The following is a 16,684-nucleotide window of genomic DNA, read 5'->3' as shown; positions in this document are numbered from 1 at the left end:
TTGTTTCACAAATAAAAGTATAACTTCTGTACTGTACTGTCAAATAATAATTTGAATCATCAATTTGAACAGAAGGCTTCAAATTGCAGAGATTAGCCCCGCCCACCGTGAACCGAGTAACTGGATTAAACAGGAGAAAATTTAAAATGATTATACAGTACAGTGGGACAAATAGTGACTCAGGTGTATTTCACTGCTCTTCAGACTGAGCCGCTGCATCCTGACTCCGCTCTGCAGTGTTTTCTTCTTTTGAAGCCCGCGGTGCAGCTGTGTTTGTTCAGGAGAAGAACACAGTGATAGGCAGTTGTTGTCGCTCTTTTTTCTATGGGTTTTAGAGAAACTCCAAATTTCAAGATGATTTGTACGTACGTGTTGTAAATTTGGCAAGCTGTTTTACGTACGTGTCCATATTCAACTGCAACGTTATTGACGCACAGGTAGAGAAGAAGCGGAGGGACTTTTTAGCCAATCAGAATGCAGGACACAATGCACGATGCAAATCCGTGAAGTAGCGAAACCGTGAAAAGTAAGCCGCGTTAAAGCGAGGGATCACTGTACTGAACATTTATTGTGAACCATTGAAGCTATTTCCCCACTTGACAGTGAAACAAGTCAAACTAATAAAGAATGACACTAAAATGATACAAACCGACACTAAAAAGGAGGAAATCTTGTTGACGTGAACCAAAGGCCCTTTTAGTGTTCTGGTTGAAGTCAAAGTTAGATCTTGAATTGAAATGGTCGTATAGATTGCAGCATAACTTATAGGTTTATAAGCCCGTCTTAGGACAATAGTGTGTTATCAGAAGCATAATGGGCTCTGGTAAATCCCTATACTATGTTCTATATGTACTATATATATCTATATATATCTACTATATGCGCCTTTTACTTAGGTGTTAAAGTTTGTCTTTAGGTATTTACACACCGGCCGCGTCGACTTGTGTTTAGGTGTCCACCTCCAATGAAAAGTCTATGCAAAACACATAAACCCTTATTTGAGGCTTCCGTGTCCAGAACTCTTCCATCCACACGTCATGATGCAAGTTTCTAAGTCCAGTCTCGGGCTTTAATTACCAATCAGGCATTCATTGACCGCACACTGGAAGTTCAATCAGTTGACTTCAAAATTGTGAAAACGCTGAACCATGACCAGTAAGGGAGTCTGCTTTGGTAGTGGTGTGTAGTTAGTATCCTTTTCAGAACACGGAGGTACAACTGTTAAAAAATAGATCACAGTGCAGAATCTAATAGTTGCTGTTTGTGTCCGCCTGGAGTCATATGAAGCCAAGACATACATTTATAGAAATACTGCTGTGAAGGAAAAAGCCTGGATGAAGATTTACGGGATTTTCAACCCTTTGACTTTGCAGCCTCTACCAATTGTAGGTGGCAGACAAACGCTAGTAAACAGTAAAAAAAGCAAAAGAAGACACCTGCCACTCTTAGCTTGTCCGCTGTGTGAGCACCAGCAGCTAAATGCATATTTATGACACCTAGCGGAGTAAACCTTGCATTTGGACTTTACATGCAAAACGTGCAGCCATTGAACTGAATGTTAAACCAGTTGAACTTTGATCAATCAGGGACTCAGATTAGGGAGGGATGTCTGGAAAGCATCCTTTTCAAAACATGGAAGTACCAACATGCGTACATGTGACAGTCCAGTGTGAAAACCATACGCTAAAAGCATGAAGAAGATTCTAAACTACAGTTATTGGAACAAGAGTCTCTGAAGAATTCCTGTGTTCAACTGTGTAGGAATGTAATGTTTTATGTTGGAGGACTAGCTACCGTAAGTAGTGTTGTGCAAGTTACGGTAATTCTTTACAGAAGACTCGTTATTGATGTTCAAACGTCATTCCGTTTCTCATAGTGTTGCTGTGTTCAAAATGGACACATTTCTCTTGAATTACACTGAAGTCTTAACCCTTTGACATGCTACGAACTTCCTTAACTCTTCTATTCACGCAGTTAATGGCACTCTAAAGGATTCTGTTGTTAGTGTTGCTAACACTAGTGTTGCTCCGAAATGCAACACTGTGCAGCAGTAATGTGTTGCACTTTTCTCTACATCAGAATCGGCTGATTCACATTGATCCCATAAACGGTCAGAGAGTTACGGTAGGTCAAAGAGCACGTTTTTCAGCTTTCACCGGCAACATCTCATGAGTTAAAGGTTAGGAGTTTGGAAAACCTGTGGAAGTAAAGCGTAACAATCTCTAAAGTGGCATTGTATTTCACACTTAGATCACGGTGATGTAATTTAATAATATAGTTTATTTTTGCTAAAGTCAAGGTGCAGGAAACCCAAATGGAGAACCCAACTCTTAGTTTTAGATAAAATGGAAACATAGGCTATGAACTGCACAGAGCAAATAGAGAAGCAGTTCCTTTGAAAAGACTCAACACTGTTGGTGTGTCAAAGGCCTATAAAGGAAGTTATCCATACGTCACTTTCCTACATATTTACCAACTAACCTGCCGTTTTAGCCTCTTAAATGGCAAACGCACCTGATCCGGGTAACCACCAGGATGTCAGCGCTGGAACCCTGGAAATGAAAACTCCTGGATTCAAATTTAAAAAGCAAAAATGCTGTCTAATGAAAACGAGCTCAATGACCTCAACTAACCTACAGGAGCAATGAAACTGCTGTGATAAAACAGAAGTGAACACAAAAGAGAACTTTAAATGTTTGTGTAGATGAAGTCAAACCCGAAATTTGGCTAAATAATTTAAAGGTCATATGCCAAGCTATTAGTAAGCCTTTCATAGTAAACAATATCCATGTTTCTGATAATATCTTACCTTTGGAACACACATTTTTATTAAATATTTGTCATTTTCCTGAGTTATTTTTCAAACCTGGAAGTAAGATGACTCGTTTTCTGAGGCTCCGCCTTTCTCTCCGTGAGGGTGGCGCCCATTTCATGACGTCATCCTAAATCCGGCCTTGGCAGCCTGTCTGCGTTTTGCCCCCAAAAACAAAAGTTTACAAAGATGGATGTGCATATTGTGCATAGAAAAGCAAAAGGTTTTTGCCAAACGCCACCAGCTCCCCAGAGAAAGTTGGTGTGTCTGTTAGCCTGGGGGCGGTGCTGGCAGCACAGACTCTTCCTGGAAGGGGCGGGTCTTACTAGTCGATGTTAGCTCGTGAGAACCCGCTCGTTTTTGGGGGTTGGGAGGTGCTGGTGGTCAGAGAGCAGGTTTTCAGAGTAACACTGTGTGAACGGATCAAAATACTGCCTGTTGGAGCCATTAGGGTTGCTGGAGCCTGTCCCTTCTACTGTTGGGTGGAGGTGGGGTACACCCTGAACCCCTCGCCAGTCCATTGCAGAGCCGCACACCTTGATTTGGATTTGAAAATGGCGTATTTCAAACAATCAAAACAAAAATGAAACTAAACAAGACAGACAACAGAAATGTATATCTATACAGGGATATATCAGATATACATACATTCACATACATTGTTACTCCATAAATAGACACATTAACTTGTGCAAAATGACACATGAGACTCTTAAATATTAAGTTGGTCAAAAGGGGAAATTAGATATTATTGATTGACGTATGAAGGATGGACCGTGGAATGAAACCAGCGTCCAGAGAAGACGCACACACACGAGGAGAACACGCAAACTCCACACAAAATAGTGGGATACAAACCAAGTTGGTGTGAGGCGAGCCCCCCAGAAACAATATGATCATGTACTGTACTAGGAATTAAGAATTTAAAATCTAAATACTATGTTTATGTACTAACAATTCAAAAACTACTCAGTAAGAGTACACAAATCTTTGTGAGGAGATATCTGTTGTGTGTATTCATATATTTTTGTATTAATCTATAATTAAAACAAATGAGGTGTTTTCTTATGGACACAGAAAGCAGCAACGATCGTTTTTCTGCTCTGCTGTAAATCATGTAATGGGGGGGCGGGGCATGACATTTGTAAAGCGAGCCTGGCTTAACCACAGCTGAACAAAGGGCGTCCCCTTCTCCGTGGCTCCAGAGGCGCAGACTTCAGCAAAACACTGCTGCTTTGGTGGGCTGGGATCCTCCAGGCGGGAACTGTGGAGCCGGCAGCAGGCGCCGTGGCGGGACGGCTGGGTCAGACGGGGCGTCTCCGTCTTGTTCCTGTTAGAGGACGCACGCAGGGCGACCCGGGCTTCAATAACCCCTCCTGCAGGCCAGAGTGCCTGGTCCTCCACCGGGGCACTAGGCGCACAGCGGCGCTCGGCGTATTTAAACACGCGCGTGCAGTGACCTATGGATCACGGGATGTTCTGCATGTCAATCAAGTCACGTAATTCATGGCAAAGATGATGATTCGCTGACGGATTTAAAAAAATCTATTTGTATTTTTTCTGGTTGTTTATCTCTGATGGCCTGTGATCTACCCACAAAGCCCCCCTGCTCTAGATGGTCATCTGTGGTTTAAGGCATCAACACACAACTTGATGGTCTCCTTCAAGTTCCACGTCCAACCTTGTCATGGCGCCATGTAATCAGCTGGTGTGAATCATTTGTCTCGTCCTCACAGGTGGAGGAAGGGATGCATCTCTTGATCACTGGGCCCAACGGCTGTGGAAAAAGCTCCCTGTTCCGGATCCTGAGTGGCTTGTGGCCCGTCTACGGAGGCCGACTGCACAAACCTTCTCCACAGCACATGTTTTACATCCCTCAGAGGTACAAACAGTCCTGCAGTGATGTGTTACTGCACAACAGCAGATACACACACAGGGTTGGATCTTCAGATTATTAAGTATCAAGACCCGTGTAAAAAAACTCTGCATGGAGTGAAATATATACCACCTAGACGATGTGGATTAGCTGCTTTACAAGTGAAATTCTCTTCTGTTGCATCAGAAAATTTGGTTTAAGCTTTGGTTAATAGAAGGCAGCTGTTTGCTGGCAGTACAAAGCAAAATGTGTCTGTTTTTGCTCTGTCCAAATGCTAACGTTATATCCTACAAGGTGCAATGCAGAAACCAATGAGGCTTTATGGGCTGTTCACCTGTCAGAACTTTACCTGATCACAATATGGTGTGACAACTTTAGAAGTCAGCTACTGTTAGGCAAAGGCTTTGCTAGTCCATTGAAGGGCCGCATAACTCCACACATTCAGATTAACACAGAGGAGTGCTTCTCAATTACTGTAATTTCCGGGTCATAGAGCGCACCCGATCACAAGCCGCACCCACTCATTGTCACGTATTAAGCTTCTTTCTAACATACATAAGCCGCATCAGCGTACAAACCACATGCATTAAGCAACACGGCCAGCCTGACAAAGCATGTCCTGACTCACAGACTGGATGCAGCTTTAAACCTCACTGTGGGAGGAGTCAGATAGCATCAGCTCATCTGCCAAACAGCATGCACCTCACTTCTGTTCACAAGTTCCTCAGTTTTTTTTTTTTTTTTTTACTTATTGACAATAGAGGTATCATACATAAAATTACAAACAGTAACCAAATAATCAACATTACATCCCTCAGTTATGATGAGGAAATTTACACCTGCGATTCCCCATTTCCCATGAGTCTTAGGGGCTTAAGGCGGGGCTAATCCCTAGGTCGGCACACTGTTGTCAGTGTTTAAAGAATGAGCAAGGAGCAGCGGTGGATGGAGGGGAGATGTGGGGGGGGGGGCAGCTCTCCTTCCGTTTGTGCCGCGGCAGCATTATGGTAGTAACAGGGCTGGTTAAAAAAACACACCAGTAAAATTAAGCAGCGGCGACTGAAAAGCGCGATACGCGCGCACGTGCGCCAGAAGTTTCCTTCCACAACAGTGGCACACTGTTGCTCCGCGGACGCCTCTGCGCTCCGCCCTCGCCCCGCGGGCTCCTTGTCTTCCCTTCCTATCTTCTCCGACACGCCTCGCGAGGGCGGCTCCAGAGAGTAGCGCTTCATCCCCATTGCGCCCGATCGCTGCGCGCGGCTGCCGGTGGACGGAGCGAATCGTGTCCGTGCAGAGCAATCCGACTTAATACTGTACGTTTTGTGGATGAGGGGCGAGAGAGGATGCGTTGTTACGTGTGGGAGCCTTCAGACTGCCATCTGTCCCGCAGCTCTATGTGAACGAGCAGCAGGAGAACATGTCTCCAGCTCACACGGCGGCTTTGGGGCGGTGTGAGCTTTTCAAAGTAAAATTCCGCTCAGTCCTTAGAAACTGTTCAAACAATCACATGGATTTGTGTTTCCAGTCGTGTCCTGACAAAATAAAGGCTGATGTTATTCCCACATATTTACATTCAGCCAAGCTGCAGATTGCAGTTTTTCCCGCATGGATTCATGTTCATCCAGGCTAAATGTTGTTAGCGCCTGTTAGTCTTCACCTAACCGTTCTTCCGGCTTCATTCTGCCACAAAAAAGCACTGACCACACAGATTAAAGATAAAATGAGCGAACAGGCGCTTCATAATAACCCTAATAAAAGCACGCTTAGAAGATCATCTCGTATATTACGGAGCTGCTAATATATGGGTTAGTGTCACTGTGACTCTGAGGTAAATCCACTCCTGAGTTGCGCTGTTCTCTCCGTCACGCAGCTGACCGGCTTTTCCAAACCCGTTGGTGGATTTTTTCACGCTGCTTTTAACTTGAAAGCTGCATCATATTGTAGTGGTGATCACGTGCACGTTGGGTCTAAAGGCACCAAAGGATTGTGGGATGCGGCCGGGCATGCGTGTTTCTTTTTGTTGAACCATGACTGAAGTGTCTAAGACCTGAAGTCAGGTCCATGCTGTTTGGCTGCTTAGGGGTGTGTTGAAAATAAATGGCTTGTCCCTTGGAGTTGGATAACGCATTCAACCTCTGCTCTAAGACAGAAAGTGCATCAAGGCGGCTGCCAAATAAATCCACAAATTAGCCGCGTCAGTGTGTAAGCCGCAGGGCTGTGCGCGCATGACAAAAGTAGCGGCTTATAGTCCGGAAATTACGGTAGATTTTTTTGCAAGGCCCCCCCTAGTAAAAAAAAAAAGTTTCGCAAAGTTTTCGCAAGTTCCGGCCTGTAAGGCCTGGACTTTTGATTTTATTACCACTTCTTCAAGCTCTGGGGTTATCCTGTCTGCTTTTAAACATGCACTGGTTAAGCCTCTTCTTAAAAGCCTCATTTTATCTCATTTTAAACCCGTTTCCACATTTATCTTTTTATCTAAGTTGTTGGAAAAAGTCGCTTTTTAGCAGTTGCAGTCCTTTTTAGAAGCAATTTTCTTTTTGGGAAGTTTCAGTCAGGTTTTAGATCGCGGCACAGCACAGAGTCCGGCCTGCTGAAGGTCCTCAGTGACGTCGCCGTGGTGCTGTTGGACTTGACAGCAGCTTTTGACCATACGGTCCTACTGTCTCCACTAGAACATCAGTCAGCGTTCATGACTGGTTGAAGTCTTTTTAACATGGAGAAGTTGTATTTTATTTGTTTTTATCACATTCCTATTTATCTTTGATGTATTTTATGGCTGACTGCTTGTTGTCATTTTACACTATTATTAATGTTGTTCTTAATTTGCCTAATTTTAAACTTTCTTCAGTCTTCCTTGTATTGTGAAGCACTTAAAGAGACAGTGCTGTAGCAATAAAGCTTCTTAATTATGATGATGCTGTTTTTAGCCCAAATTAAAAAAAAGGTGTCATTTTCCAGAAAGTGGTTTGTTAGAATTTCCCCCCTGAGTTGTAAGTGAGGCCGTTGGGTCGTGTTAACGCAGCCCCACCATGTCTGAGCTATCTCTCTATACTGCTAGCTTACAGCCCCTCACACCCCCGGCCTAACGTTAGCGATGCAACTAAAATGGCGAGCAATATTGCAGCCAAGTAGCCCAACAGTTTTGAGCCAGATGCCAGCTGGGACGAGGACAGACGCTCATGGATCCGGTCTACAGGTGGATGCATCAGAATGGAGCAGAGCAGGAAGCTTGTGCCCCGCCCAGCGTATTTTCTACGTAACACATACCATCTTGTTCAAAAAGCTGCTGATTCACATCAAGATATAGAAAAAAAAACATCAAAAAAGTAGCAGAAGAACCTGTTCCAAATACCAAAATCCCAGTTTTCATTGTGGTTCTTTAAGACTGCACACATGCTGATGACGCGGTTCTATTAAAACCAACTACCTCCCCCAGAGTGACATGGTGCAGCCCCATGCTGGGGTGGTACTCCCCCATCTGTAACTGTATCCACGCTTCGTCAGAGGAACGGCCGTGACCCCCTCCCTCCTGCAGAGCCATGAATCTTTTATGTCCAGGATGATAGGCCCCCCTCGTTTCCATGACAACGTCATGCCACGACGCGTCAAGACAACAATCCCGGTCTTTCCCTAGGTTCTTTCATGTACCAATCCTTGATGACATGCGTGTCCCACCAGGCCATACATGTCCATGGGCTCCCTGAGGGACCAGGTGATCTACCCGGACACCGCCGAGGACATGTCTGCCAGAGGACTCGGCGACAAGGACCTGGAGGCCATTTTGGACATAGTCAACCTGAATCACATCGTCACCAGAGAAGGAGGTGGGTGTTTGGTCAGAATGAGTGAAGTGTGGTTTCCAAACAAAGATTTTGGTTACAGTCTATAAGGAGCTGCTGCTCTCGTGTCGGAGATCAAACAAATGAGGTTGTGTGTTGGAATCCCTAAACTGAACCGTGTGACTGACAGGCAGCCCAACAAATGAGACTATTGTTGCAGGCCGACTACTGTAGACATCTTAATGCTGAAAGAGGATTTAGTGCATGAGTAGATGCATTGTGGGAACAGTGGGAAAAAGTGCTTGCAGAAATAAATGGACTTATGTAAAAGCAGCACAGATCTTAGTGGTTAAAGTCTGCTGAGAGTCCCAGCTATGAGCCAAAGACACAGAACAAACTGCTCTTATGGACGCTGTAGCTTTCCACTCTAACACTTAGTCATGGGGTTTGGAGAGGTCAGAGTTACTCCCTCACTGGAAAAGATAGTTAGGGAAAGATGGAAACTTAGACTGATGGAAGGATTAGTGTTGCATCCTCAGAAAGGCACAGATTTAAATAAATCTAGCTTCCTTCATAGGGTTCCCAACACTCAAAAGCTTCTACTATTGAACAGATTCAGCCCAAAAGGTTTGGACAGCTGATAGAAATGCTTCCTTGATGGCGTCACGGTGAGATGTTTCCTCTGAGAAGGTTTCTGTTCGGCATCCTGCCTTCACACCAACACAATCCACATTCAGATTTGCCTCCACCGCCTCTCTTTCAGATTCGCTGCTCAACTCCTGTCCAAACATGTCTTGATGTTCCCGCCGCGAGTGGGAGGAGCTATTGTTTTTAGCCTCATGGCTACATGAAAGAATTGATTTTATGTCCCATTTACAGTCAAAGCTTGGGAGACACACATGATGTTGATAGACCCTGTTTACTTATCTTTAAGAACTGTACTAAAGTACCAGTAATGCGGTCTGGGTGCACGCGATCCTTCAGAGACCCTCTCAGTGCGGGGAGGTCCAGTCTACTGTGGGAGGAGCTTCATCTGAATGACAGCTGCTTTCAGCCGGGCGTCCGCATCTGTGACCCATTTCAAGACTGGCTGACCAGCAGCAGTGCAAGGACGGAACAACTCACTTTTTACTCATTGCCTTGACCTTGATAGAAGTGAGAAGAATACCATAAAGTTCAGGAAGAGAACCGTCAGATTCTCCCCCATCCTGGTTGTGGACTCCACCCACTGATTACATCATGGGGCGAATCCTAGACCCTGACACAAACTCTTCTCCAAAGGTCAGCCACTGGAATTCTGGACACGATGCCCGAAACCAAACCCACTGGTGCCAAACGGCCACGCCGCGCCTGTCGCTCGCCCCGCCCCACCTCTAGTCTCTTCAGTACATGAGACTGGACGGCCCTGACGATCGATGGCGATCGATGCAAACTTAGCTTGACATTGTGGTCCTGAGACCCAAAGCTGGAAAAGCAAGAAGATAATTGAGATATGATGACATTCAGAGCCATAACCGGAAGGGTTTGAAGCAGATTCAGGAAATGCCTCTAACAGAAGTTGGGGTAACACTACGTCCTGAGTTGGTTTGGACCACTTTGGTTTGGAGTAATGGGTGTTTCCCCACCCTGGTCCTGGCGGCTCACCTTCCTGCATGGTTCCCATGTTGGCCGGCCTATGCACACCTGATGCAAGTGATCCTCTGCAGAAGCAGACAATGACAGTCATGAAAGTCAGGTGTGTCTAAACAGGGACCAGGGACCTGGGTTGGGAAACAACTGCTCTAGGTAAATTGCCCTGCAGATGATGTGTCCATAAAGCAAGTGTGTGTCATAAAGGAGAAGCCTTTGTAATACCGTCCTTTGTCCAGGCTGGGATGCTGAGCTGGACTGGAAAGACGTGCTGTCTGGAGGCGAGAAGCAGAGGATGGGGATGGCCCGGATGTTCTACCACAGGTACGGCCTGACAGCCTTGTGGATCTGTGCCGTTGCAATCAACTCACATCATTTAGGAAAAAATGTGTGTTGCTGACCCTCCTCACAGAGGTCACAGAGGTCAAACAAAACGATTTCATGGAAGCAGTTTTCAATTTGCTAAACCATCACAGAAATCAACAGTCAAGTTCCAGAATAATTGTTAGATTAGTCACTTTTTTTTACTTTTAGTGGTTATTAGGCAAATTGCACTTGGCTCTACTAACATTTTTCATAAATCCAGTGAAGCTGAGACAGAAGCTAGTAGCTACGTTGTGGTTCTGGTGGGGAGTTTATAAAAAGAACGGATGCTGAAAGTAGCTGTTGTCCATCTGTCTGTCAAATGATTATTACTAGACGAGTAGAAGATCTGGACAGCAACCTCTGGAAAACATCTGGAGGGCCTGGGTAACTGTAAAAATGACACAAGTTAATAAAATCTACTTTTTCTGTTTATCAGCTTTTTTTTCACCAAAATTGTCCCCCAGTCTAATGGCGAGTTCTTAATTTGGCCCTCTGCTACAAAACTTTGAGAAGCCCTGCCATAAAGCATGATGACATTCCTCACTCCACGGTTAAATGTCCGATAGATCGGCCCTCCCGTTACCCGTTATCCTAAATAAGAATGGTTAACTCATAGAAAGCAGCTGTGGCGTTGTGGGCGGAGCAGCAGGGCGGCGTCCTGCGTGCGCTGGGAAGGTAAGGAGGCGTTCAGGCAAGTCAACAGGTTTTCACCACCACAAAACTTATAGATGAAAATGAAGCATTTGACCCCTCCCCCCCAAATAAAACCCGGATAAAGGTAGCAGAATGAAACACGGCTGAACGGATTCTGTCCTCATCCTTTACGTCTGACCTTTCTGTCCTGAACTCGACTGAAATGTCTTCCTGTCCGTCAGGCCCAAGTACGCCCTGCTGGACGAGTGTACCAGCGCCGTGAGCATCGACGTGGAGGGAAAGATCTTCCAGGCCGCCAAGGACACGGGCATCTCGTTGCTGTCCATCACTCACCGGCCCTCCCTGTGGTCAGTGGGTCCTGATTGACACCCGTGAGAGTCCTGCTCTCCTTTCAGGTGTTTTCTCAAAGCGCTGTCTTTCCTTGAAGGAAGTACCACACCCACCTGCTGCAGTTCGACGGCGTGGGCGGCTGGCGCTTCGAGCAGCTGGACTCGGCCACGCGCCTCTCCCTGACGGAGGAGAAGCAGCGGCTGGAGGCCCAGCTGGCCGGCATTCCTGAGATGCAGCTTCGCCTCAACGAGCTGTGCAAGATCCTGGGAGACGACTCCGTCCTCAAGACGGCGGAGGAGTGAGCCCCCCCCCCCGACGAAAGAAGAAGAAGGCCGTCTTTCGTGTGTGGGTTTTCCTTTGCTCTCCATCCAAGTAGCAAAGCTGCTTTTGTCTTCTGTTCTTAGCGTTTCCTCATTTTCCTGATTCCTGTTGGAAAATCCTCAGCAGTCAAAGCGTAGAGCTGGTCAGTTCAGATCTGGCACTTGACTCTGCTGCTGAACGAGGACACGAATGTGGAGCCACTCGGGTTTCCAGAGCAGTATTCCAGTGCGTTCCTGTTTCCCTCTGGATAACTGGTTGTTGTTAGGATGTGCTTTTGTGTAGATCTGGCGTGTTCCCTCTGCCACACCGGCTCAGATGCAGACTCTCCGTGGTTTATTATTACAACGCTCAGTGGCCCCGGCCCCCACCTGCTGCATTCTGGGTTATGGTGGGGGCCGGACACGTATGTGCAAACGTGAGGCGAGCAGGCGGAGGACGCGTCCACGCTCGGCCTGCTGATCTCTAGAAAGTCGGTACTTGTTTCCAGAAAAATGAGAAAACGTCTTCGAGACTACACTTTGCAGGGCTCGACATAGCCATTTGTCCGCTGGCCCGGTCCTGTTTTTCGAGCAGTGCGGACCACAAGACTTTACTTTTCACTTGTCCGCTCGGGCCACTAAAATATCTAACGGTTTATATATTCTTCACCTTTTTCAATAAAGTAAATTTTGCGAAAACGTGTAGATTTACCTCGTCTTTATAATTCACTTTTTCTGCTAGTCCTGTGTTCAGACTTCAAGGGTTTCTATGGGAAACCTTTGATCACTTCTCCTTCTCTCCCGCCTGCTCCCGCGCGGCTTTCACTGCCGAGCACCACGCGGCACGCGCTCACTACTTTTTTTTTTTTCAAACTTTATTGAATGTAACAATTCAATACAAAACAATGTTAAACAGCAACAACGAAGGCACAAGCCAGTGGGTTATTATTACATTTGATTATAAATCCGACACCGTCACTGAAGAGAGACTGAAGCATGTCAGAGATGTGGAAGACATGGCAGGAATAGATAGGAATATGTTAGTAGTTATTAATTAGTAGTATGGACAGCAAGATATTTAATGAATGCATTGAAGATGAAACTGTATCCACTAATCTTTAAGCTGAATGTCAAAGAATCAAAGGCAACTCCAAATACCTGAATCTCAGACTCAAATGCAGTAGAATGTTAAACTATTTACCGTAAATTCCGGACTACAAAGCGCACCCGATTACAAGCCGCACCCACCCATATTCACGTGTTTGACTGCTTTTATACATACACAAGCCGCGTCAGAGTACAAGCCGCGCATGTGTTAGCCGGTATTGTCATCCTGATAGATCACGCCCAGCATCCCAGAGTGAGTGCAATTCATTAGCACATTGTGGGTGGTGCCAGTTTTGCCTCTGGGTTACGTATTTAAGTGTATCGACATCTGTCAAACAGCATGGAGCTCTATTCTGTTCACAAGTCCCTCAGTTATGGTGTTTTTATTTCATTTTTTTTTTACTTATTGACAATCTAGGTATCATACATAAAATTACAAACAGTAACCATATAATCAACATTACATCCCTCAGTTATGATGAGGAAATTTACATCCGCGATTCCACATTTCCCATGAGTCTTAGGGGCTAAAGGCGGGGCCAACGCCCGGCTCGCCATTCTGTTGTACGTGTTTAAGAATGAGCAAGTAGCAGCAGTGCATGGAGGGGTGAACGGGTACAGCTCTCCTTCCGCTTGTGTCGCAGCAGCGTTATGGGAGTAACAGGGCTGGTTAGAAAATACACCGGTAAAATAAAGCAGCGGCGACTGAAAAGCGCGCGCCTCAGTGCGGCGCGTGCGTCAGAATTCAGAAGCCTCTGCACTCCGCTCCCGCCCCGCGCGCTCCTTGTCTCCCCTTCCTATCTACTCCGACACCTCTGGCCAGGGCAGCTTCAAGGAGGAGCACTTCGTCCCCGTTGCGCCGGTGGACCGAGCAAATCGTTTCTGTGCAGAGCAATCGGACTTAATACTGTACGTTTTGTGTATGAGGGGCGGGTGCGTGGTTACGTGTGGGAGCCATCAGACTGCCATCGGCCCCGCAGCTCAATCAGCAGGAGAAGATGTCTCCAGCTCACACGGAGGCTGTGAGTTTTTCAAAGCAAAATTCCGCTTTTACGGTTTCCTTAGAAACCGTAAATGGAGTGTAAATTCACTCCATGCGCTGTTCTCTCCGTCACGCAGCAAACCGGCTTTTCCAAACCCGTTGGTGACGGTGGACTTTTTTACGCTGCTTTTAACGATTGCTTTTAACTTGAAAGCTTCATCATAATGTAGCGGCGATCACGTGCACGTTGGGTCTAATGGCCCCAAAGGATTCTGGGATGCGGCCGGGCATGCGTGTTTCGTTTTGTTGAACCATGACTGAAGTGTCTAAGACCTGAAGTCAAGTCCATGCTGTTTGGTTGCTAAGAGGTGTGTTGAATAAAAATGCCTTGTGCTTGGTGTTGGATAGAGAATTCAAACTATTCACTGAGTTCGAAAGTACGTACATGGCTGCCGCTAATTAAATCCATAAATTAGCCGCGTCACTGAATAAGCCGCAAGGCTGTAAGCGCAGGAAAAAAGTAGCGGCTTGTAGTCCGGAAATTATGGTAATTTTGTTTTTCTTTACAACACTGTAAGCAGTAAGTATTTCTAGTTAGCTGAATGATCTCAGTGAGACCTGCACAATAAGAGGAAAACTCGCGATATGCGATATCAGAGATTAAAATTGCGATAACGATATAATTTGCGGTATATAAACAAACAGCAAAATAACCAAATAACCATTCCCAGTTTAAAAATTATACTCCAAATGACCCACGTTGACATAGGTTACAAACATCTAACATAACAGGGCTCCATCTGATTGGTCAACAATGTGAAGGCGTCCATCCGATTGGTCAAATGCATTAAGGGATTTATTTGATTCGTTAAATGGTTCAAGCTGCCATTAGATTGTTTTAACACATTTAAGGTTTATGATTTATTGCGATATTTGCCGTTAGAAGCACCATGAAAACTTCTGAACTAGTGTTACCTACTACACTGCAGTGCTCTCTTCAAAACATCTGAAACAGACTAAAGCAGATTTAAGTTTGATATGGTCTATTTTCAGTCATTGAAAAGTGTAGAAATAAGTGATGTCACCAGAATGCACCAAATTGCACCATATTAAAAGTTTCCGGGGGGGCATGCCCCCGGACCCCCCTAAAGTTGCAAGCACCTGCGGAGCGGCAGGTCCCGCTATGCGCGGAGTCGGGCCAGTAACTTTCAGGCAGGGCCAGTAAGTTTCAAAAACTACTGGCCCTGTGGGCCAGTGCAAATTTCTGGGCTATGTCTACCCCTGCTTTTCATCTTTTGCCTCGTTCCCACCGGGGATGTGACACGCGTTCTAGAACGTGCGTTTAGCTCATTGTGTTCACACTGGACAAGCAGGGAGGGGCTTCTTCTTTTCTTTTCTTTTCCTTCTGAGCCGGTTCAGATGGGACAGTTCTGGACCTGAGCCGGTTCAGATGGGACAGTTCTGGATCTGAGCCGGTTCAGATGGGACAGTTCTGGACCTGAGCCGGTTCAGATGGGACAGTTCTGGACCTGAGCCGGTTCAGATGGGACAGTTCTGGACCTGAGCCGGTTCAGATGGGACAGTTCTGGACCTGAGCCGGTTCAGATGGGACAGTTCTGGACCTGAGCCGGTTCAGATGGGACAGTTCTGGACCTGAGCCGGTTCAGATGGGACAGTTCTGGACCTGAGCCGGTTCAGATGGGACAGTTCTGGATCTGAGCCGGTTCCGATGGAGTCCAACCAGAGCTCGTGTGTGTATCCATGCACTTTAATCCTTCTGATGGGACTCTGTTGGAATGAGCTGAATAGGATCAGAGTAACATTTCCTGATAGGACGGTCACATGACGTGTTTGTAGATGTTTAAGGTGGAGTTACCTCTAAGATGCCAGAACTCCTTAACCAAAGTGATTTTGGTTTGTTGTTCAGGCTGGATTGACTTCTGGGCGTCAGAAGTTGTGATACTGTGAAGTTAGTTGTTTGTCTCAAAAAGTATCAGAACATTCTAAAGCTGTGTTTTACTTTCTGCAGTCGGTCCATAAACAGAAAACACTCACCTCAAGTCTGGTTTATACTCCCGTAATGGCTTTTTCTTTTGGTCTCTGCTTCATTTCTGGAAAGATGCAGTTTTTTTTCCCAACACATCACCGTGACCCAACACGACCCATCACGACCCATCACAACCCATCATGACCCAAAACGACCCACCGTGACCCAACACGACCTAACGTGGAACGCTTGGAGCAGGTTTACGTGGAGATACATTCGGACTTTATTGGACAAGCAATATGGTCAAATATGATCTCAGTTTGAGCCACTAAATGGTCATGTTTGGCCACAAAAAGACAATCAGAATGTGTTTATTGGGATGGAAATGAAAGACCTTACCTTTCTAGAAGTTTGCGACGCGTTCCATGCTGGGAACGTTAGCCAGCAATGACAGGAAACCCCTTTAAGGGCCAATCACTGACCTCAAAAAACACAGAAAACATCATTTAGTCCGACAATGTCCACCTGTAATGTTATTAGTAGAATGTCTTTAGTTACTTTTGCCCAGGCCCGTGTTTTTTGTTGTTTTGCAGGAAATACAGTTCTAGAACTATAAAAACCACTGCATAGTAAAGCTAAATACTTTAGAGGGAAAGAGCAAATTCTGAGGTGTTAAAACGGCTTTTTTCTTCATGAATGCTTGCCTTCACCCCCCCCCTTTCATTTCTTTGTAAGTTTTTATTACAATTTTTATATGTAACACTTTATATTTAAGAAATCCTCATCTATTTTTGTACATGTAGCGATGGGATTAGAACAAGACAAAGAAACTTGGAGAAAACCGAGATGCGAGTAAAAAATAA

At 45.6% G+C, this 16,684-nt stretch overlaps 1 protein-coding gene across 1 annotated transcript in view; it reads left to right on the top strand.

The window, feature by feature from the left end:
* The window catches only part of LOC101173669 (ATP-binding cassette sub-family D member 2), a 28,984-nt gene extending 16,540 nt beyond the window's left edge, over nucleotides 1–12,444 (top strand). The window contains exons 6-10 of the mRNA XM_004082836.4: nucleotides 4,549–4,694; nucleotides 8,367–8,512; nucleotides 10,336–10,420; nucleotides 11,338–11,463; nucleotides 11,544–12,444. Coding sequence (XP_004082884.1) covers nucleotides 4,549–4,694; nucleotides 8,367–8,512; nucleotides 10,336–10,420; nucleotides 11,338–11,463; nucleotides 11,544–11,748 — 708 coding nt within the window. The 3' untranslated portion in view covers nucleotides 11,749–12,444. The remainder of the gene's footprint in view (nucleotides 1–4,548; nucleotides 4,695–8,366; nucleotides 8,513–10,335; nucleotides 10,421–11,337; nucleotides 11,464–11,543) is intronic.
* Nucleotides 12,445–16,684: the final 4,240 nt, after the last annotated feature.

The sequence above is a fragment of the Oryzias latipes genome, chromosome 23 (assembly GCF_002234675.1).
Source record: "Oryzias latipes chromosome 23, ASM223467v1".
Classification (NCBI taxonomy): domain Eukaryota; kingdom Metazoa; phylum Chordata; class Actinopteri; order Beloniformes; family Adrianichthyidae; genus Oryzias; species Oryzias latipes.
The sequence above is the reverse complement of the archived record's forward strand: the minus strand, read 5'-3'. Positions and strand labels throughout refer to the sequence as shown.